Raw genomic sequence first — 23194 nt, 5'->3', positions numbered from 1 at the left:
AGCCCCAGCAGGAGGACTTTGGGGCAGGAAGAGCGGAAGTCCAATGTGGCTGCGTCCAGAGAAAGTGGCCAGCATGCAGCCCAAAGAGGCTGAAAGGGGGGGCGTGCGCGCTCGTCTCAAGAGCCAGGGCCCCAGGGGAGCCACGTGTGCAGGCTCAGCTGCAGCTGCTGTGGGACAACAGCCAGAGCGAGGAGAGCGAAGGTGCGCATGGAGGCCGGACACCCGCGGGGACAGTGGGACAGCGCCGGCAGCTGGCGGACGGAGCTGGAGGGACAGGCTGACGGCTAGGTTGCTGGGGTAACAGTGTGTGGGCGCAGGTAGCCACTTCTCCAGGAGTGGATGGACAGAGGGACAGTCCCTGCAGACACCTGTCCCCGTTACCTGAGACCTGACACACCTGTCCACACTGCCTGAGACCTGCACACACCTGTCCCCGTTACCTGAGACCTGACACACCTGTCCATACTGCCCGAGACCTGCACACACTTGTCCCCATTACCTGAGACCTGACACACACCTGTCTCCATTACCTGAGACTTGAAACACCTGTCCCCATTACCTGAGACCTGACACACCTGTCCACACTGCCTGAGACAAGATCGGAACCCCCTAGGCTTGTTGGTGCCACTGAGTTTTTATACCAATTTATCAGGAAACTGTCTCTCTCTGGAGTTCTTCAAAACAAGTGACAGCCTGTCTGGTCTGCAGCTTTGCCCCCCCCATCCCCCCCCACCCCAGGGAACAGGAGTCTGCGTGCTGGACAGAGAGAAGCACCCATCTGCCGGCCTGAGAGGGGCTGAGCTGGCAGGGACAGGAGCTGCAATCCTTGGGAGGCGACGCACATACGGGGGCTCCACTCGGTGCTGGATTTTTCCCGAGGGCGTCCGTCCTCATGGGGACACAGCCCAGGAGGAAAGCAACAGCCCCCCTGGGAGAGGAAGCTGGAGCCTGGGCCCCTGGAAGGGCCAATCCGGCGGGGAGAGGGCATCCCAAAGACCTGTGCTTCACAGCAGAGTGGGCTCAAGAAGCTGGCAGACAGCAGCAGCCGGGCTGGAACGCTAGCTTCCCGGGGGGCAGGGTGAGCCCCAGGCTGCCAGCGAGACCCTGCAAGGCCCACTGACGAGCGAGAACAGGCTCGCGGGTCGGGGGCGCTAGGGCACCGTCTGCCCCTGGAGGCGGGAGCCCAGGGCCTCTCCAGGGTCCCACCCTGCACACAGCCATTGGGAGGCTGCTGGGGGCCCAGTCAGCTCTGGTTCGTGAGTGCAAGACAGTAGGAAAGGCAGGACAGAGGGCATGGGGGCTTTCCACGGACAGCGGGCTCTGCAAACGACAAACACAGTTCTAGGACCGAACAGTGTCCTGAAGCTGCTCCAGGACAGACAGACCCGGCTCCAGGCACAGGCAGGCTCAGCCGGCCCCGGCAGGCGCGGCCCTTACCTGGAAGGCCTGGCACGCCTCCGACAGGAGCAGCCTCGCCGGCTGGTACTGCTCCATGTCCAGCAGCACCTCTGCTTTGAGGGTCCACAGCTGGGGAAACGATGTACCAGCCAGGTCTCTCCCAGTCGCTTGGTTTATCTTCAAAACCTGTAGGGCAGCGCAGGGCTGCACGCCTGACGCCTGTGCCGGCGGCTCCACCCCGGCCAGCGCTGTGCTGCGAGGCTCCCCCGGGCCATGTCCACACGTGTGGCCCAGCTCAGCGTTCCTCCTGTGACACTGTCTCTTCTCACCAACCAAGCCCAGCAGCGGCTGCGCCCGGTGGTCCCTGGGGCCTCCCCACTCCCTCCCGTGCTCCCAGCTCGGGGTCCGCTCCTGGACCAGGCAGCACCTGGGGACAGGTCAGAGCTCTTGCAATTCAGCCAGACGCACGAGGGGCACTTGGCAGTCCTGGGTGCAGGTGGCACATGGAGCGGCCCCAGACCCTGGCTGGGGTCATGCTGACTGTGGGGCTCTGCCGTGGGGCCGAGTGCTCCCTGGCTGCAGAGCATGGCGGCTGGGGAGCCCACCTTGTGGCAGGGAGGGCTGGGGAGTGGCCAGACCTACAGGCATGCTCTCTGGCTGCAAGGGGCCTCCCCTTCCCCGCCACACGGTCTGCCTCCTGGGGACCCCACTGTGCCCCCAGCCTGTCTTCTCTGAATCTCTGAGCGGCCCTGGGCAGGCCCCGTGTAGGGTGGCCTGCGGTCTGGTCTTCCCAGGGACTTCCAGAGCCCTGAGTTCAGGGACGCGACCAGGCCCTGGATTTCCCAGGAAACCTGACACAGCAGGCAGTTAAGATGCGCCTGGCTCCCCAGCCCCAGCGCCACTGCCCGGCCCTCCTGACGCTGAGACCGAGGTGCTTCTGGCAAACCAGCGGTACCTTGTCTTTCGCCACCAGGACCTGCATCTCTGCCGGCTGGACGGCAGTCACAAGCTCATTCAGTGTCGGCAGGCTTTCTTCTAACCGTGGTTCCCTATTCTTCTCCTTTTTCAAGGCAATTTCTTTTCTGCAGCTAATGTAAGTAAAACGAATATGCTGAAGAAGAAATACAGTGTCCAGGAAGTACACGGAAGTGTCCAATTTCATCAGTAATCGGAGAACTGCAGTTCAAACAGCTGCGCGAGGCCGCTGCACCCCACCCCACCTCACGTGTTGACAAAGATGAAAACAGCAGCACCAGGACTCCCACGGTCACTCTTCTCGTCCACTCTCCCCCCAAACTCCAGACTCTCGCATGCGACTCTGGGTTTGCTATCTTGACCTGAAAGCTTCACATGCTTCTGTCCAGAACTCCGCCCCATCCAGAGACGGAGGCGCCTGCCACAGCTCCGCTCCTGTGGGACCCGCCTCCCTCCGTCTTCATGTGCCCGTTTCCCTCACCTCACCGCTCCATCCACCCCTGCAAATTCTACGTCCTGTCTCCCTTCCACTCGCTCAGCCCAGCCTGGAGATGCCGCCCAGCAGGAGGGTCAGTAAGTAAGTAACTGCACCCCCGGGCACAGCCCCCTGGGCCAAGGGCTCTCCCAACACCCCACTGTCCAGCCAAGGTGAGAGGTGGGGGCCTGGGGCTTGGAGGGGACGCGGCCGAGAGCAGGGCCAGGTGGCCACTTGCTCGGGGAGTCCGCGGCCGCCGCACCTCGCCTGCTCCGTGTCACCGATGTAGGCTTGTCCGACCACTTCTTCATGGAGAGCAGCTGCTTCTCTCAGCCCCAAGTCGGAACAAAGCAGGGCAAGTCTGGGGGAGACAGGGGGCTAAGGCTGCCACACAGGCCGCTGGGCTTCGCGCACTGGGCAAAACGTGGTCAACGAAGAAAGACATGCATAATTTGATGATATTTTCAATAGTTTTTAAAGCTAGGCAAAACTACTAGGGAAAAATATTAGGTGGCCTTATCAAATTTCTGGGAGACAAAAACGAGCATTTGCTCAGGTATCTGCCTCATGCACGTTCTTAACCTCAGGGTCCCCGTGAAGGTCGAGACGGCAGGTGGGCTCTGACCGCCCATCACTTGTCGGCACCAAAGCCACGCTATGATTCTTGCGTGGAATGATTCAAAACGTACATTGGTACAGCTGACAACAGCATGACATCAGCTTCAGGGCACAGCACGGCGAGGGGCATCTCTGTGCCCCCCCCCCGAGTGACCACCTCGCCACGTCTCAGGCCCTCTGCCGCCTGACTGCCCTGCGCTGCTCATTCGGGAAGGGCTGCAAGCTTGCAGAAAAGCCGCACAAACACGTCCCAGCCTTCACGCTCCCTGAGATGAGGCAGGCCCACTGACCGGAGGTGGTAGAGGTCTTCCAGGCTCTTGCTGCCTACCACAGAGGCGGAGATCAGCACAGCTAGCTGCAGCACCGAGACCGCGAGCTCGTGAAGGGACAGCTTCTGCAGGCACCTGACCAGCTGGTCCAGGAAATACAGGCTGTACGTCTGCAAACACACAGCAGGCGCCGCGGTCACTGGAGGAAGGGCGGGCCCTTCCGAGACCTCCCTTCAGGGCCAAGCACAGAGCCTGGCACACAGGAGGTGTTCAGCGCCTGTCGAATGAATGAATGAATGAACGAATGAATGAATGATGTGCCTCTTCCTTCCTTTCAGGAATGCCTTGCGTTTGTCCTCTGCAACTACCTGTAAGCGCCAGCACTCCAGTATAAAGATTCTACGAGAAACACTCCATTTATGCAGTTAGTCAATGTTTTTGTTTCACTTTCCCACTAAAAACAACTGATCCATTAAAAAAAGAATTTATGTATACACACAACTTCTTTAAAATTTAATATAGAGTAGAACTAATACTTCTTATAATGTCGGGCTAGGTTTGATAAAATATTTATTCTTCAGTGAAAAATTAGAAAAGTTGGATAACTACTTTTAAAATCTGCTTTAAAGCACTGAGCCACATACTAAACCTGAGGAGCTCAGGGGAGGCCCTACAAACTCAGACACTGAAAGTAACCACACAGGGTGGTCTGAACGTAAAACTTCCTGACTAAAAGTGAGTCATGGCGGTGGTCACGTCCTGGGCCTGTAGCTTCCTTGACGAAGGTCAGTCTTTACCTTTGAAACTGTCTGTTGTCTCTATGCATCTGAGGTAACAGACCCTTGGAATGTCAGTCATGTCTTTTTCCAGCCCCTCGGGGCACAGCCGCTGAGACCACAGAACCCCTCACTGTTATCTCGTTCCCGGAAACCATCTCTGTGTGCTTAAATGTTAATTACTAACTTTGCTGCACCCACCCACGTAAAATGTACGAGTCTCTCCATTTTACTTTTTATCCCACCCCAGAGATTCCCCCGCTTTTCTTTCTCCCGCCCCCTTCACCCCCCACCCATGGGTTTCCTTTTTTTTAAAGATTGTGTTGGGGAGTTGGGAGGGGAACAGCATTGGGGAATTGGGGGAGGGGAACAGACAAGTTGCTGTCCTTTTGTTCTTCAGTCTAGTTGTGGAGGACATCACTTCACTGGCCCATGTTGGTATTATCATTGCGCTCTTCCCGGACGAGGCAGGTCAGTCGCCTGCCACTGGACGGCCGCTCACAGCGGCTGTTGGCCGCTCACGCCGGCTGCCAGCCACTCACAATAGCTTATGGCAGCCCACTGCAGCCTACACCATTGCCGGCAACTCACAGCAGCCCAGCACTAGATCAAGCTGTTGTTCACCATCTTAGCTGTAGAGGGCGCAGTGTCACTGGCCCTCATGTGGGATCCGAACCGGGGCCCTGCTGCTCAGAGCTGGCGTCCCAGGCCAACTCTGAACCAATGAGCCACTCGGTCGGCCCTCCACCCATGGATTTCATGTAAACCCCACACACACACATGTCTCCTCTTTGACTCTAATGTGTAAAATAAGCTACGAAATGGCCATTCTCTGGAGCATTTTCTCAATCCATTGAGATTTTGCTTCCTGGCAGTGTCATCAGTTTGGATCAAATAAACTCATGAAACTCTCTACAGTTTGGATGTTTCTTGTCAACAGCTGTGAAGACACCCTTCGGGCCAAGGTTCCACTGAGAAACAAGGCAGCTGCCCAGGGACCTGAGCCGGGAGGCATCTGGGTGGCCTGGAAAAAGATTAATAATTTTTGTCCCATTAAAACTAGGCATCTCCTGGTGAGGGGGTAGATGGCTCAGCTGGTGAGAGCACGTGTTCTCACAACAAGGTTGCCGGTTCAACTCCCACATGGGATGGTGGGCTGCGCCCCCCGCAACTACATTGAAAGTGGCTACTGGACTTGGAGCCGAGCTGCGTCCTCCACAACTAAGATTGAAGGACAACAACTTGAGCTGGAGCTGATGGGTCCTGGAAAAACACACTGTTCCCCAATAAAAGTTATAAACTAACAAATTAATTAATTAATTAATTTAAAAATATGCATGCCTAGGTTTAAAAAAAAAAACAAAAAACTAGGCGTCTCTGTTTGTGAGAAGACCGCAGAACGTCAAGGCACAGAGTGGGTGGAGATCTATCATCAACTGTCAAAGTGTTTCCAGAATCAAGAGTTTTCTCCACCAACACGGAGAAGACAAAGCTACACAGCCCATGGGCTCTGGGCTGGGCAGGCAGTCGCAAGAGGACATCCACATGACACCAGGCACTGAGGTGTCCAACCTCCAGTCCAGCTGAGCCTCAGTGAGACGTCACCACACGGCCACCACATGTCCAATGTCAAGGCGAACCCCATGGGTCCGGCGAGGACGTGGCCGTGGGCACTTTGCCCACTGAGGTGGCAGGAACCTGACAGCACCTTCCACACATCACAGCTGGAGACCCACAAATTCCCAGATGGGCGTGTCCTCCAGACACGTGTGCACACGGGTTCCCCCAGCCGCCTCACCTGTGACCCCACAACTGGGAACACCCAAAGCCCCTCAACAGCTGGACGGAGAGACCGACCATGGTCTAGTCGGGCAGCGGGCAGCTCTACAGCAGTGACCGCAAACAAGCAACAGCCACACATGAGCACGGAGGATGGCCACCATCGTGGCCCCGAGTGAGGGAGCCAGCACACAAGGCCGTGCGCGGAAGGTCCCGTTTCCTAGAGCAAGGGCAGAGTGTGGAGGGCTGAGTGACAGCTCCACTGCGGGCCTGGGTGCTGCCCCAGCACTGGGAGTGTGGCCTCACGTGGCAGGAGGGGCTCTGCAGGTGCAACTGGGGTAAGGACCCTGAGCCGGGGGGAGCACCCTGGGTGGCCCAGGCAGCCCTAAATGTAATCCCGTGGGTCCTTAGAAGAGGGAGGCAGAGGGACACGGAGGAGGAAGAAGGGGCCACGTGATGACAGGGGTGATGCGGCCACAGCCCAGGAGCGCCTGGAGCCCCAGGAGCTGGAAGAGGCAGAAAGGAGCCTCCCCTGGAGCCTCAGGGGGACCACGGCCCTGCAACACCTGGATTTCGGCACAGTGACACTGATTTTGAATTTCTGGCTGTGAGAGAATATTCTGCTATTTTAACCACACAGTTTGTGGTACCGTATTTGCCGGCGTATAAGACGACTCGGCGTATAAGACGACCCCCTAACATTTCCACTCAAAATACAGAGTTTGTTATATGGTCGGCTGTGTGCGATTTTGCGAGTGTGGTAAAATCGCATAACAGCAAAATCGCATAACAGCCGAGCATACACCCAGCAGCGCTGCTGATGCCTGAACGGTATGTGGAATGAAGTGGGCGGGCATCGGGAGGCCACTATGGCACGGGGCAAGCACTATGGGCAGTCTATCTGAAGTGTACCTGGCGTATAAGACGACCCCCCACTTGGAGGCATATTTTTCAGCACCAAAAAATCGTCTTATACGCCGGCAAATACGGTAACTTGTTATAGTAGCCACAGGACAGAGCAGCCAACTAAACTTTCATGCTTCGGGCTGTCACTCGGGTGGCGAGCTCCTGGGGAGGAGAGGGCGTGTTTCCTCCGTTTCCCCCAGAGGTTGGCTGTTGTTGGGGAGAGAGTGTGGCTGGGGGGCTGGGAGGGGCTTGTGGGGGTCCTGGGGCTGATGGGGCCCTGCCTCCACCTGGGCGGTGGCCCACAGGTGTTCCCTTTTTAACACTTAGCAAGCTAAGCCCGTTTTCGGGCTTCTCTTTATGGGATTTTTCACAACAGGACACAGTGGCTGTGGCTACAGTGGAGGAGACAGGGCACCGGTGGCCGTGCGTCACCAAGGCCGGGGACCATCCCTGTAAGGGACTCACCGGCCACTGGATGCTGGATGGGTTGATGGTGAACTCACTCGTGTCTTGTCTGAAGACAGCCATCACCTCTTCCGGGCAGGAATAGGAAGCCCACTCTTCCACGCTGGCTGGTAAAGCCCCTCGTTCTGTGCTGGGAACCGGGGCCGGACACTGAAAAGCAGGGTCGTGGCTTCGCTTTAGAAAGCGGGGTTGCAAGGGCACAGGTGGTGCGTGGGTGGCAACGCCTCTGCGCTCTCCCCAGGGCCCTGCGGCACATGGCGCCTTCCCTGTGACCCAGACCTGGGGCCACGTCCATCTCTGACCTCGCTTCCGAGGGGGCACAGACAGACTGACACTTCAGCCCCTGCACAGCTAGTCCCCGGGGGCGCCCCAGCCCGGCCCCGCCCAGCACATGTCCGCCCTCAGTGAACACTGGGCGCCAAGCCGGGGTCAGTCCGCGTTCTGGAGGGCCACGCAGACCGGGGGGCACAGCCATGTGACACGCGAAGGCCTCAGGGGCGAGGGCGGGTGTGCAGGACAGACTCCACGCGACGCAGACACCCACGGCTCCGGACGGAGAGCAGCCCCTCCGGTCCCCACGCCCAGGGCCCAGGTGTGCCTGGGGCGGCGGGCAGGCGGTTGGTGACTTGCTGTGACATGGGGTAACCGCCAGACACCCCGTTCCCCTGCTACCAACTGTGTGTGAGCGTGTGTGAGCGTGTGCAAGTGTGTGCGTGTGGGAGCGTGTGTGCGTGTGTGTGAGCGTGAGCGAGTGTGAGTGTGCGTGTGTGTGTGTGTGAGCGTGTGTGTGAGTGTTGGGGGCGGGGACAGAGACGCACTTCCCAGAGGAGCGGGTGAGCAGAGGCCCCACCCCCGCGGCCCCGCCCCCAGGGCCCCACCGCTCCCGGGGGCAGTGAGCACCTGCTTCGAGTCTTTGCTCTTCTCTCTGGCCTTGCCCTTGCCTCTCTCCTTTTCTTTTTTAGGCAACAATAAATTCGAACTAGCTGCTGCTGGAATTCTACTTTCTGAAATGGATTTTCTTGCTGTTACTAAAGAAACCTGGGAAAAACGAAATAAAAATTTGCAACATTAAGTAAACAGACGTGCATCCCCACCTTCCTGCCTCACGCTTGGCTTTGAGGGGCGGGTCAGTGACCCCAGGACTCAGAGTGGCAACCTCGTGCCATCCGTCTGCCGAGGCCAAGCCGGGAAGCCAGCCGAGCAGAGGTGGCTGCAGCGTCCCCGGGCGGCAGGACACCTGGTGGCAGCCCTGTCCTCTGCACACGGGGCTTCCCCTTCCTCGGACCCGCAGGGGCACAAGGAGGGCTGACGCTCACGGAGGCCTTGCAGAGTGAGTGCGTCTGTGGCCTCTACTAAAGAACGCGTTTGGCTGACTTCAGCAGTCCTCCTGAAGGATCTGTTCTTCCTGCTGCGGGGGGTGGGGGGTGGTAGACGCTTTCCCTCAGAAGAAAGGCCTGTGACAGACACTGTCCTACTGGGGACACTGCCCACAGCAAGAACAAGAGGCCACCAAGAGCTTCCCAGCGGGGCCGGTGAAGAGGTGGTGGGGAAGGGGACAGCGAGGAAGCCATGCCGGGGGCGGGCGTGTAGGGCCAGGGGCAACGCGGGCTTGGTGGAAGGGCTCTGAGGGTTGATTTTCGGAGTGTGGGGTGGGGGGAGAAGATTATGAAAGCCCGGAAGCAGGGCTGCCAGCGGTCAGGAAGACAGGTCTTTGGCCGAGGGTCCATACCACACAGCAGCGCAGGCGACCTTGGCGGGTGGTTCAGGGGTGGGCTTCAGAGAGCAGGGGCGCTGGAGGGGGCGGCACAGGGAGGTGGCAGGGGCGGGCCTTGCTGATGGGAATCAGGTGAGAGGCACTGCTCGGTTTTGGAAGCCTTCTATCTGGACGCAGTGACACTGAGCCCAGAGTGTGGCCCTGGGAAGAGCTGAGGTCCTGGGAGGGGCCGCTGGCCTCACCTGCCAGATGCGCCTGAGGAAGGCGTAGGCCATGAGGCAGTGGTCCTCGTAGCCAGCCTCGCCTGGGGACGCTGTCAGGGCCAGCAGGGTGTAGGCGCGGGCCAGCGCTTCCAACTGCCTCACGTTTTGCAGCTTCTCCAAGGAGACTGTCCCTGCGTCCTCCGACACCGGACTCTCGGGAGCGAGTGTGGGCGAGTGCCCCCCTGCAACACAGGGTGCCCACAGACTCAGGAGTCCAGGGGCCTCAGCCACTTCTTCTCTGCCCTCCTCCCAGGCCCTCGGGGTCAGAGGGCAGCAGCCTGTCCCAGGCCCAGAGGTAGGGCGGGCGTCCTGTGGCTCTGGGGTCTGCTTGTGGTGGCTGGGAGCAAATGAACCGCCCCTCTGCGTGTCACCCTAGTTGGTCTGAGCAGTGTCTAGACTTGCCCAGATGGGGGCCGGCCTCCAGCACACGCAGACAGGAGGCTGCCCCTTTCGCGGGCCCTGAATCCCGCAGGCCCAGGACAGAGAGCCCTCCGTGCAGTGCTGCGAGAGGCTCCACTGGACCCGGGTGGCTGTCACAAGGCCTCTCCGGGGCCCAGCTCCTTCCTGGGGTAGGAGCGCTGTCGCTGGAGGCAGAAGAGGCAGCCCCGTGTAGTCCATGGAGACGTTGGGTCTGCAGGCGACTCTGCTGAGCCTCCGAGAGCCGTCTCCTGTTCCCTTTGGTCTGTGCGCCCCACAGAGCAGGCTCGTATGCCTGCAGGCAGCTCCTGGTCCCCCACCCCACCCCACAGAGGTCCCGTCTCCTGCAGGAAGGGTGACTGGTTACTCCGAAATGCTGCTCCCACCAGGACAGGTCCTCAGCCCGCTGCCTGGGCTCCTGCCAGGAGCTCGCAGTCCCTGGCTGCACAGCCCTCCATGTGGAGCGCCCACGGTTTGTAACCCACAGATTCTGGCAACAGGGAGGCTGGCCAGGCCCCTGCACCCCATTTACCAGTGCCCGCTCGGCCTGAACCCCACCTCTCGGGCCTGCACACACTGCCTACCGAGTGAGCTTTGGGGCAACCTGAGGTCAGAGGCTCAGAAGTCCTGGTCGGCTCCTGTGGCCTTGGAGGGTGGCCTGGGGTCGGTCCCATCGGTCAGAATGTGCCTCCCCTTCATCTCTGAAATGCCCACCCTCTGGACCAGAGCAGGTACAGCCGCTGGGGCCACCTGCGCCCAGGAGCCAACAGTGGTGAGTGATGCCTGCCCCGCCGTGTTGCCTCACCTGCTGGCTCAGGTGTGCCCCCAGCGGCTTTCATTCCCAGGAGGATGTCGATCGCCCAGTTCAGGTGGAAGGCCACATCCTCGATGGGGAACTGTCTGTGATACAGCCACTCGCTGAACTCCATGATGTAGTCAACTTTCTGCCACTCACTCTCTGGCTTCTGTGGATCCCACAGGAAAGGGGGGGTAAGGACGCCGCACTGACTAGTCGGCACCCTCAGACCTAGTGCTGAAGACACATCTACAACACGCAGCAGTGTGATTAGTCGGCTTTCTGGAAGCAAACGGGTTGTCTTCACCCTGTATTCATCCTAACGAGACCCCCTCACATGGGACATAAGCTGCCGTCTAGGCTTGCCAGGCCCTTCCGGGTGTGTGTAAAGGGTCTGTCCGCACATGCAGTGTGTGCGAGGCCAAAGCTTGACAAAATCTTTGCAGGTCTTCTGCTCGCTGTGGACACCTGCCAGCCTGCCCAGTCCTCAGACCCCGCATGTCCCGCCTGCCTCCTAGAGCAGGGCTCCCGGCCACACCAGCTCGCGTGGCTCCCTGCCCTCACCCTCCCCTCAGCACTGAAACGTGCACGTGAGCCTTCACTTGGGTGGTGTGCGATTAACTGAGCTCTGTAGGGCAGGGAACACGCTGCTCTGTCCAGCGTGCAGCCCACTGTCCAGTGCAGTAATCACAGGTCAGTGATCGCTGCGTGACAGGACGAGGCTGCTGCCCCCAGCCTCACAGAGCAGAGCCAGCCCAGTGCCCCACACACTCCATCCCGCACCTCACACCTGGGCAAGTGGGGGCAGAGCCTCCATCTGCACGGAGGGGAAGGCAGGAAGGAGGAGCTTACAGAGGGGTGTGAATCTGATTCTAGGAGCACGAGGCTAAGACACTGGCAGGATGGACAGGCAGCAGGACCCGCAAGGTCAGACTCAGTTGTAAGGATAATCGGCTGGAGGTGGAATTTAGCCCCAGATACCGACAGATCAGAAGGTGGGGGGAGAAGACGCAGAGGTGGGGGGACCTTAGTCCAGTGAAAGAAGTCCATCAGCATGAAGGGAAGGGTCAGGTGCCCTGTTGGGGGCCTCAGAGCGACCGTGGTGCTGGGTGGCCGTGATGAGAGGCTGCAAGAGGGCTGGTGGAGGGAGACCCAGTGGCGGGTCTCGGAGAGAAGGACCGTCCTTTCAACCGGCGGTGCCGGGAACGGAGGAGGGCCCACCTCACGCCAAGCACAGAAATGAACTGAAAGTGGACTGAAGACTTAAATGTGAGAGCTCAAACTATCTAAGTCTCAGGAGAAAACACAGCAGTGAATCGCGGTGATCTTGGATTACGCCGTAGAGCACCATAAGCACAAGCATCAAGAAAAGAGGCAGATAAACTGGTCAAAGCTAAACGTTTATACTACAAATGACATGAACAAGAGGGTGACAGAGGGGCTGAAAGACAGCCCACAGAACGAGAGAAACTGTTAACCAATCATGTATCTGATACAGGACTTGTCTCTAGCACTCAATGAACTCTGTGAGAAAGGACAATCAACCAAGTTTTAAAATCAGCAAAATCTGAGCAGACATTTCTCAACAGAGTATATATAAGTGGATGGTGGGCACGTGAAAAGAAGCTCGTCATCAGTCACGGGAAAAGCCCGACAAACCACCAGGAGGCAGCACTGTGCACTGGGACTGTGAGAACCAGTCAGAGAACAAAGCGTGGGCGGGCTGTGGGGGTGCAGACCGGCGCAGTGGGGGTACAGACCGGCGCAGTGGCTGCAGGGGACCACCTGGTGGTCCCTCAGAGTCACCACAGAGTCACCATGTGACCTAGCAGTTCCCCTCCGAGGTCTATGCCCAAGAGAAGTGTAAACACACATTCCTGCAAAACCCTGTGTGGTCACAGCCACGTCATGACACTGCAGCCCAGGGGGCGGTCCCGTCAGACCCAGAGGAGCTGGAAACTCCTGCTGCCTAATGACGTCAATGTATGACTCACGTGTGTGAGGTGCTGGTGTAAACACACCTACCGCGCTGCCCATGGTGTGAAGTGCGGCACCTACCGCCCTGCACAGTGCATGACACCTGCTGATAAACGACCAGGTCACTGGTTTACATGTTTACTGTACTTTCATCATTACTGCAGAGTGGACTCTCCTTGTAAGGAAAGCAACATGCCACTCACACATACACGTCGTGGCTACTTTGTGTTTTGATGGCATCGCTTTCTCTTGTGCAGGTTTAATGTCACGCTGTTTTGTACAGTGATGTGCTGTGCAGGCCGGTGGCCCAGGAACAGCGGGCTGTACCCAACTGCCTGGGTGCACAGTGGGCTGTGCTATCCACGCTTGTGGCAGTGCCTCTGTGATGCTCGCACGACGATGACATCGCTTCAGGATGCGTTCCTCAGAACGCGTCCTCGTCGGTACGCGGCCATGACTGCACACAAATATTTAGAGCAGCAGCATTCACAACAGCTAAGAAATGAAAACAAGGAAAGTGCCCACCAACAGAATGCCTGTCCACGCAGTAGGATGTGCTTGGCCATAAAAAGGAGCGAAGCAGACACGGCTACGACCTGATGAGCCTGGAAAACCCTAAGCGATTAATAAATGAAAGAAGCCAGACGCAAAGGACACGTCATATCTGATCCCGTTCCTGTGAAATGTCCAGAACAGACAAATCCACAGAGACAGACAGTAGGCTGGTGGCTCCCTGCAGCTCTGAGCTCTGAAGGTCCTGGGTGTTTGTGGGGTGATGAAAGGTTCTAAAATCAGCGGCACAGCCCTGTGGATTTATTAAAACACACTCTTACTGGGCCGGCCGAGTGGCGCGATGGTTGAGAGCTCGCTTGGGATGCCAGAGGGCCCCGGTTCAGATCCCACATATGAGGGCCAGTGACACTGCCCTCCGCAGCTAAGATGCTGAACAACAGCTCGACCTGGAGCTGGGCTGCCATGAGTCGCCGGCGACGGCGTAGGCTGCAGCCCCTGTGGCAGTGGGTTGTCATGGGCTACCGTGTGTGGCCAGCAGCCAGCGTGAGCGGCCAGCAGCCGGCGTGAGCGGCCAGCAGCCGCAGTGAGCGGCCGTCCAGAAGCCGGCGACTGATCTGCCTCGCCCGGGAAGAGCGCAATGATGGTGCCAACTTGGGCCAGTGAAGCAACGTCCTCCACAACTAGACTGAAGAACAAGACGACAGCGGCTAGTCTGTTCCCCTTCTCCCAATTCCCCCAGCACTGTTCCCATCCCCCCAATTCCCCAATAAAAAAAATCTTAAAAAAAAAAAAACACACCCTTACCCTCAGAAAAAAACAACAGAAGGGACTTGGGGGCAGCGAGGCAGCGCTTACAAGGAGCCTGCTGCAAACGGCAGGCCTGGCCGCTTCCCCTGGTGGAGGCGGGGTCCACTCTGCGGGGTCCCAGGGCACCCGGCCAGGCCTTCGCCACGGGCGGACTTGGCCTTTGGTTCCAGGAGAGGGCACAGGGGCGCCCACAGCCCCTGGAGCACTCTAACGCCCCAGGCAGGACCTGCTCCATGGGGCAGGGGGAGGCTTTCTGTTCAACAGAGAAGCCCTCCAGGCATCAGGTGCGGGTCTTTGGGGCGCCTCTAGTCCCCACAATTCAGGGCTTCCTTGGGCCTGAGGCAAGTGGACATGCTCCTGCCTCAACTCAGGGCGCCACCCTCCCTGAACTCCCCGTCACCTCAATTGCATCTAGCTGAATGTCTGTCTTGGTTTCCTGGGGTGAAGAATGTCCCAGACCCCAGATCCCAGGAGGCTGCAGGCCTTGGCTCCCCCTTTTCAGGGGGCTTCACGCCCTCTTCCCCTGCCCCCATGCTGAGACATGGGCGCCGGCTCCCACAAAGGACCTCGCCCTCCATGCTGGAAAAGGTGCCGCAGACAGGGGTCCGTGTGCTGCCCTCACCGCGTCAGGGCCCTCCAGTGGGCGCGCCTCACGCCACCCCGCGGGGTCACCTCTGTAAGTGGCCAGGGACCCACCTGTAAGGCCTGAATTGCGTTATGATAGCAGGTCAACTCCCCCGAGACGTTCTTGGAGTTGCAGGCCAGGCGGTGCCACATGTGCGCCAAGTAGTCCTCACTCTCGTCTTTGAATTTCTGTATCTCCATCGTGAAATTCTGGCCGAGTTTGGCCTTCACAATGACCATATGTTTGAAAATCAAGCTAAAGAAAAGCGAAAGAGGAATTCATTCTTGAGTCGAATAATAAGAAATATAAATACATATAATGCATCCAAAACTACAGTATTTGTTCATTTCCCTACTTACCAAGATAAAACAAAATAACCTGAGTTATTAAGTTGATGCAAACGTAATTGCGGTTTTTGCATTGTTGAAATTTGCCTTTGATACTGGAATACAGTCTTAAATAAACGTGGTTATGTTATACATCATTTTAATGCATATTTCTTGCTTTATGTTTTTTGCTAATGACTTATTACTTGGTGTTTATTTTATATATATTTTAGACTATGGAAATGATGTTAGACAAAAAGCAAATTTGAGCGATTTTCTTTCTTTTTTTTTTAAAGATTTTATTGAGGAATTGGGGAAGGGGAACAGTGTTGGGGAATTGGGGAAGGGGAACAGCCGAGTTGTTGTCCTTCAGTCTTAGTTGTGGAGGGCGCAGCTAGCTCAGCTCCAAGTCCAGTTGCCATCTGGCCGCTCCTTGGCAGCTCACGGCTGCTCAGCTTAAGGTGCCATGTTCAATCTTAGTTGCGGGTAAGCGTAGCCACCATCCCATGTGGAGTCCAACTGGAAACCTTGTTAGGAGCACCCGTTCTCACCAGCTGAGCCATCCTGCCATCTGTTGGCAGCTCAATGGCAGCTCAGCTCGGGCCAGGCTCACTGGCCCATGTGGGTATCAAACCGGTGGCCCTGTTGCTCAGAGCTGGCGCGCTTAACCAACTGAGCCACTCGGCCAGCCCTCTAGCAATTTTCTTATTCGAGTTCAAAATAGGTCGTAAAGCAGCGGAGACAACTCGCAACATCAACAACGCATTTGGCCCAAGAACTGCGAACGAACGTACAGTGTAGTGATGGTGGTTCAAGAAGTTTTGCAAAGGAGATGAGAGCCTTTAAGATGAGGAACGTAGTGGCCGGCTAGTGGACCAACTGAGAGCAATCATCGAAGCTGATTCTCTTACAATTACACACTGAGAAGAACTCAATGTTGACCATTCAACGGTCATTTGGCATTTGAAGCAAATTGGAAAGGTAAAAAAGCTCGATAAAGGGGTGCCTCATGAGCTGACCGCAAATCAAAAAAATCATCGTTCTGAAGTGTCATCTCTTATTCTACGCAACAATAATGACCATTTCTCGATCGGATTTTGACATGCAATGAAAGTGGATTTTATATGATAACTGGCGATGACCAGCTCAGTGGTTGGACCTAGAAGAAGCTCCAAAGCACTTCCCAAAGCCACACTTACACCTAAAAAGGGTCTTGGGCTCTGTTTGGTGGTCTGCTGCTGGTCTGATCCATACAGCTTTCTGAACCCGGGTGAAACCATTACATCTGAGTATGCTCAGCAAGTTGATGAGATGCACCAAAAACTGCAACGCCTGCAGCCGGCGTTGGTCAACAGAAAGGGCTCAGTTCTTCTCCATGTCAACGCCCGACCACATGTCGCACAACCAATGCGTCAAAAGTTGAACGAATTGGGCTATGAAGTTTTGCCTCATCCTCCATATTCACCTGACCTCTCGCCAACCGACTACCGCTTCTTCAAGCATCTCGACAACTTCCTGCAGGGAAAACACTTCCACAACCAGCAAGATGCAGAAAATACTTTCCAAGAGTTTGTCAAAACTCAAAGCACGGATTTTTACACTACAGGAATAAACAAACCTGTTTCTCGGCAAAAATATGTTGATTGTAATGGTTCCTATTTTGCTTAATCAAGATGTGTTTGAGCCTAGTTATGATGATTTAAAATTCACCGTCTGAAACCGCAATTACTTTGCACCGACCTAATTAATACTTGGGCTTTCTGTGTTGGGTCCTACTTTTAATATTTATTTTTTCATTTATTATTGGTGTGTGTGCGCTTTAATAACCCTGCCCTCCTGGGCTGAGTTCCCGGTGGGGAGGCCATCAGTACAGATGGGAAGGTGGGGTAGGCCCTGGTGGCGCAAGGAATGAGCAGGCACTGGGGGACAGCAGGGGGCGCTCTGGGAGGGGTGCTGACGGGCTGGGTGGGCGGGTCCTTGTGGGCGGGGCCAAGGCAGGGGGCGGGGCCCGGGCCGACACTCACAGGCGGTGCACCGTCCGAGGCAGCACCTGTGCCGCCTCGCCCAGCACCTTGAGGCCGCCCTCCCAGTCACTGAGGTCAGCGTGGCAGTGGAAGAGCGCCCCGTAGAGCGCAGCCCGCAGTGTCAGGTCATCCTCAGCCTCTGCGGAGACAAGGGGTCAGGGTGCCAGACGTGCTCCGCCTCCACCCCACCCTGCAGGCCACACGCCCAGGGACAGCAGTGTCGCAGGGAGCCAAGCCCCGGGGTGCACTGCCCCTGCTGCACGCAGACCCCATTCTGACCGCTGTGACTATGCGCGCATTGCCGAAATTAATCACTTAGCTGCCAAGTTTGAGGCAAATGTTCCCCCAGTGTTTACGTTTTAATGTTATGCATGTCTCATTATATGCATTGAATTCTCACAATTTGCAAGTTAGCCTCTGTGATCACTTTATGTTTAGGAAACAACCTTCCCAGAAAAATCGCTGCTATGCTCAATTCTACTTTCTGATTTCTTCCAAGAATTTGAATTTTAAAACGACGACACTATTTAGGCCACATGATGCTCATTTCAGCACGTGGAGTGTGGTGTGTGGGGGCTGGACTCCCGTGCCCTCCCCATCTGCCATCCAGGGACCAGGCAGCCGGACTCCTGTCCAGGGTCCGCTCCTGCCACGTCTGGGACGCTCTGGGTCCCACATGGCTGCCACCGGCAACTTTCTTTGCTGCAGCAGTAAACCATGTCAACGGTTGGGATTTCGTACCAATCTTTACACATGGTCATCTTTCTGTTATTTGAAATCAAGTTTCTCTCTCTAAATAAGACTGGGCATCCTGGAGGGTGGGACACTGCTCCACGCAACACACGCACACTCCTCAGCACACACTGGGACGGTGAATTCTAGTGGATAATTGTCATTTTTCCTTAAACATGGATTATAAAATGTGGTTTTAATTGTTCTAAGATCAGTACTTCTCAGGAGTACACCTTCACATCTTTGAAGTAGAACACGATTTGTCTGTCAGGATAACCCGAGGCTAGATTTCAAGGCAGCCACTACAAGTCTGAGCGCACGGGCTCTGGGCCCAGGCGGCCTGGGAGCAGCCGTGATACCTGGACAAGGGGACCGTCTGGGCCCTGGCTTCCTTGGGCAACAATGGGGATCACATGGAGGGGTTCATGAGAGGCACTCACAGTGCCCGTCACGCCCTGCACACTCAGATATCACCTGCAGTTTCTGTCACGACCACGTGGACTTTGCACAGGGTGCACGGACCTAAAGCCCCAAGTCCTGCCCTCTACCTGCCTGTGGCCTTGTCTGTCACATCTACAAACCTGGGAGGAAAGACCCATCAGTGGCTCCTCCGTTCTGGAAGTCCGCTGTTGGCCACTGATGCAGAAGCTGCACGTTTCCTTTTTCCTAAAGAAGAAACAAGCAATGTAGACATCAGAAAGTTGCAATTTATTCTTTCACTATTTTTTTTCATTTGGCTCAGTACCTAATTATAGAAATTTCAGCTAAATTTCCAAAATACTAAGTCACAAAAAGTGATGTCACATTTCACCCATAAGAAACGGCTCTCTGGTGCAAGGACAGCCACCTGAGAGCACACAGACCATAAACAGCTACAGCTTTTTCAATGGCAAAGCATCCAAGTCAGTTTGGTAGTTTCACATCAGTGTAGTCAAAAGCGCATTAGGAAAAATGAAAAGAGTGCAGCAAAAGCAGTGCTCAGAGGGACGTGCACAGCTGCACATGCCTACACTGAAGAAGAAGAAGAAAGATCTCAGATCAACAACCAAACTTTACACCTTAAGGAACTAGAAAAACAACAAACTAAACCCAAAGCAGCAGAAAGAAAGAAGTAATACAAATTAGAGCAAATATAGAACAGAAAAACAATAAAGAAAATCAATGTAACAAAAAGTTGGCTCTTTGAAAAGATCAGCAAAACTGGCAAACTTTTAGCTAGACTGACGAGAGAGAGAGAGAGACATAACTAAACTCAGAAACAAAAGTGAGAACATTCTGACCAAGCCTAGAGAGGCAAAAAGGATTGTTAAGACAATCCTATGACTGTTTGTATGCCAACAAATTAGATAATGTAGAAGAAATGAAAACATCCCAGAAAACATATAAATTACCTAAGCTGACTCAAGAAAAAACGGAAAATCACAACAAACTTCTAACAAGTACGGAATGAATAAGTAGTCAGAAATCTCCCAAAAAAGCAAAGTCCTGGACCAAATGGCTTCACCAGGGAGTTCCATCAAACATTTAAAGACTTGACATTAATCCTCTTCAGCTCTTGAAAAAACTGAAGAGGAAGAAACACTTCCTGACTCATTCTATGAGACCAGCATGACTTTGATAGCAAAACCAGATAAAGACTCCACAAGAAAAACAAATTACAGACCAATGTCCTTTATGAATATAGACGCAAAAATCCTCAACAAATACTAGCAAATCAAATTCAACAGCATAATAAAAATATTATACACCATGACCAAGTGGGATTTGTCCCAAGAATACAAGGGTGGTTCAACATAAGAAGATCCATCAACATGATACATCACAGTAACAGAATGAAGGAGAAAACCATATGATCATCTCAGTCAATCGAAAAAAGGTATGTGACAAACTCTAACCTTTCATCATAAACAGTAGGAAGAGTGGGAGGCTTCCCCAGCACAGTAAAGCGCATTGATGACAAACCCACAGCTGACATCACAGATGGTGAAAGACTAAAGTTTTCCTCTACGATCAGGAACAACGCACGGATGCCCGCTCTCACCACTGCTGGTCAACATCGTACTGGAAGCTTTAGCCAGGGCTATTGGACAAGAAAAAGAAATAAAAACACCCAAATAGGAAAGGAGGAGGTAAATCTATCTCTATTCAATGGTGACATGATCTTATATATCGAAAATCCCAAAGAATCCACAAGAAACTTGAGCTGATGAATGAATTCAGCAAAGCTACAGGACACAAGGTCAACAAACAACAATTAGCGTGTTTCCACATATCAGCAACGAACAATCCATAAGGAAAGTAGCAAAGTGCTACGGGCCCGGGCCCCCTCCCTGCAGTTCCTGTGTGGAAGCCCTAATGCCCAATGGAATGCTCTTTGGAGAAGAGTCTTTAGGAGGTGATTAGGGTCAGATGAGGCCATCAGAGTGGGGTCCTCATGATGGGATTCGTGCCCTGTATGAAGAGACAGCAGGCAGCTTGATCCCTCTCCCCACAGCCCATCACATGAGGACAGAGCAAGAAGGCACATGTCTGTAAGCCAGGACAAGGGCCTTTACCAGACCCTGGCTCCCTAGCCTTGGACTCCAGCCTCCAGAACTGTGAGAAACACATTTTTGCTATTTAAGCCCCCAGTTCATGATTTTGTTATAGAACCTGAGCTAACTAAGACGAAAAGCAATTCCATTTACAATAGCACCTAAAAGCATTAAATACTTCCAAACAGGTGAAAGGCATGTGTTGGAAACTATAAAACATTGCCAAAAGAAATCAAAGGAGATCTAAATAAATGGGAGGACATCCCCTGTCTGTGGAGAGGAAGCCTTAACACTCCCTCTCAAAGTTACAACAGCGTTTTTCAAAGAAATGAAAAAAGCCAAACCTCAGAATGATACGAAATTGCAAAGGAACCCAATGAGTCAAAACAATTTTTAAAACAAAGAATAAAGCTGGAGGATTCACAATTCCTGACTCTTAAATTTACCGCAGAGGGGCAGTCATCAAAATAGTGGTGCTGGCATAAGGACGGACATGGACGAGAGAGCCCGGAAGAAGTGCTTGCATCCATGGTGAGATGGCTTCTGACAAGGGAGCCAAGGCCATCCAGCGGGGAAAGGACCGTCTCTTCAACCAGTGGTGCTGGGACAGCTGGATGTCCCCATGCAGATGAATGAAACTGGACCCTGAGCTTACACCACATACTAAAGTTAACTCAAAATGGGGGGAAAAAAGCCAAACATAAAAATTATAAAACACTTAGAAGAAAACATTGGAAAAAATCTTAGTGCCACTGTATTTGGCTATGACACCAAAAATACAGGCAACAAAAGAAAAGATAGTTGAATTTCATCAAAGTTAAAAACTTTGTGTATCAAAGGATATTATCATAGGAGTGAAACAGCAGCCAAATGAATGGGAGAAGAAAACCTGCCAATCACATATCTGATAAGGAATTAATGTCCAGAATATATAGAGAACTCCTATAATTAAACAACAACCAAACAAACTGGTTCAAAAATAGGCAAAAGACTTGAATAGACATTTCTCCAGAGAAAATACACAGATGGCTAACAAGCACATGGAAACACGCTCCACATCAACAGTCACTGTAGAAAAGCAAATGAAAACCACAATGATACCACTTCACACCTACTAGGACGGCTACAATTAAAAAAATGGAAAATAACTAGTGTTGACAAGGATGCAGAAAAATGGAAGAGCCCAGAACCACCATATAACCCACCGCCCCACTCTTAGGTCTTCACCGCAAAGACTGACGGCAGCGACACACAGATGTGTCTGCACACCGTTAGTCACAATAATCAGAAGGGGGACCAACCCTTGTCCGTAACAGATGATGGACACACACAGTGTGTGCCACCCGTGCCGTGGAATACAGCCAGTCATAAAAAGGAAGGACATTCTGACACCTGCCACAACGTGGATAAAAATGTCAGCTGAGTGAGATGTGCCAGAGAAGTCACTTTCAGAGAGACAGAGAGGCGAGCAGATGTCATCAGGGGCTCGTCACTGTTTAATGAGGACAGTTTTGTTGGGATGATGAAAAGCTTTAGGTGTTTGCAGTGATGAGGCCACACAACATTGTGAATATAATTAATGTCACTGAATTCTACACTTAAATGGTTAGAACGATATTATATTATGTATATTGTACCACAATTTGAAAAACACATTAGGAAGAACTGAACTTTTGGTAAGTTTTACAAATGCCTAGACTAGGACTTGGCAAGTTTTTTCTAAAGTACCAAATAGTGAATACTTGTGGCTTTGCGGGCCACAAGCTCTGTCACAATTACGCTGCTCTGTAACGGAATAGGCACGGATGTGCTCCAATAAAACTTTATTTACAAAAACAGGAAGAGGGCTGTCCTTGGACCCTGGCGTGGTGTGTCCACCCCTGGCCTAGACGACTACAGGTCATAAATACCTTGTTAAGAAAATAGGAAGCGTCACCAATTCTTATACGAGACTGTGATTTTCAATTCTCATTGCTGTCTCTTGAACAGCAGGCTCCCCGGCCAGGGACGGCAGGGAAGGTCACACGTGGCGGTGGGCCCTCCCGGCTCCCTGATCTCGCCCTGTCCCGGCCAGGCCCCCCATGGCTCATCTGGTCTCTGAGGGTTTTGCTGGTCCTGGCCCCACCCCCCAGAAGCCCGGCCTAGGGGCTCTGCCCTCGGCCCTCTGCCTGCCACAGCCTTCGACCTGCAGGCCTTCCCTTCATCAGGGCCCTGCCGGCTGGGGCTCCACGGCAGCACGTGCTTGGCCCTGCTGGGTGGACAGGAAAGGTGTGGAGGTCCACGGGAGGCCAAGGCCTGGCCGGGAAGCCGCAGGAGGCCACGGACATGCGGTCAGCTGGAGGGAGGGAGGCCCCGGGCGCCCTGGGGGCCAGCCAGGGACGTTCCCTCTCCCAAGACCACGCTCGCTAGGGCTGGGGTGGGGCGGGGAGGAAGCCAGCCTGGCCAAGACCTGCCTGGCCCTGGGGTGCGTCTCGCCAGCGGCCTCTGTGCTTTTCTCCAGCGGCCTGACTCTGGATCTGCCCCCCCCTCTTCCTCCGCTCCCCCCCACTGGCGCTTTCCCGCGTGGGTTACGGTTCTCCTGGAGGGGACGTAAGGGTCAGAGCTAAGGCTGAGCTCGGCCAGGAGCCGCCCCTCTGCAGGCCGGCATCTCCCTGTGTGAGCAGTCCCAGGGGTCTGTCTTTCCTTGGGACCCTCGCCCACCTTTCTTAGAGCAGCCAAGGGACCCAGGACGCCTGCCCCTCCGGCGCACCTGCTTTTTCGCTTCCGTCTTGTTGATGATGCTGACGATCCTCTGGATGGTGCTCC

The 23194-nt window shown here is 54.6% G+C and overlaps 1 protein-coding gene across 1 annotated transcript in view; it reads right to left on the bottom strand.

Annotated features, from left to right (window-relative positions):
* The window catches only part of CFAP46 (cilia and flagella associated protein 46), a 100026-nt gene that overhangs the window by 39813 nt on the left and 37019 nt on the right, over nt 1-23194 (bottom strand). Inside the window, exons 20-31 of the mRNA XM_019644076.1 lie at nt 23139-23190; nt 18437-18521; nt 17124-17262; nt 14845-15028; nt 10861-11020; nt 9618-9820; nt 8562-8699; nt 7662-7811; nt 3757-3905; nt 3111-3209; nt 2354-2486; nt 1438-1584 (exon numbers count right to left, since the gene is read on the bottom strand). Coding sequence (XP_019499621.1) covers nt 1438-1584; nt 2354-2486; nt 3111-3209; nt 3757-3905; nt 7662-7811; nt 8562-8699; nt 9618-9820; nt 10861-11020; nt 14845-15028; nt 17124-17262; nt 18437-18521; nt 23139-23190 — 1639 coding nt within the window. The remainder of the gene's footprint in view (nt 1-1437; nt 1585-2353; nt 2487-3110; nt 3210-3756; nt 3906-7661; nt 7812-8561; nt 8700-9617; nt 9821-10860; nt 11021-14844; nt 15029-17123; nt 17263-18436; nt 18522-23138; nt 23191-23194) is intronic.

The sequence above is a fragment of the Hipposideros armiger genome, unplaced genomic scaffold, assembly GCF_001890085.2.
Source record: "Hipposideros armiger isolate ML-2016 unplaced genomic scaffold, ASM189008v1 scaffold_85, whole genome shotgun sequence".
NCBI classification, from domain to species: Eukaryota; Metazoa; Chordata; class Mammalia; order Chiroptera; family Hipposideridae; genus Hipposideros; species Hipposideros armiger.
This window is presented reverse-complemented; position numbering and strand designations above follow the sequence as displayed.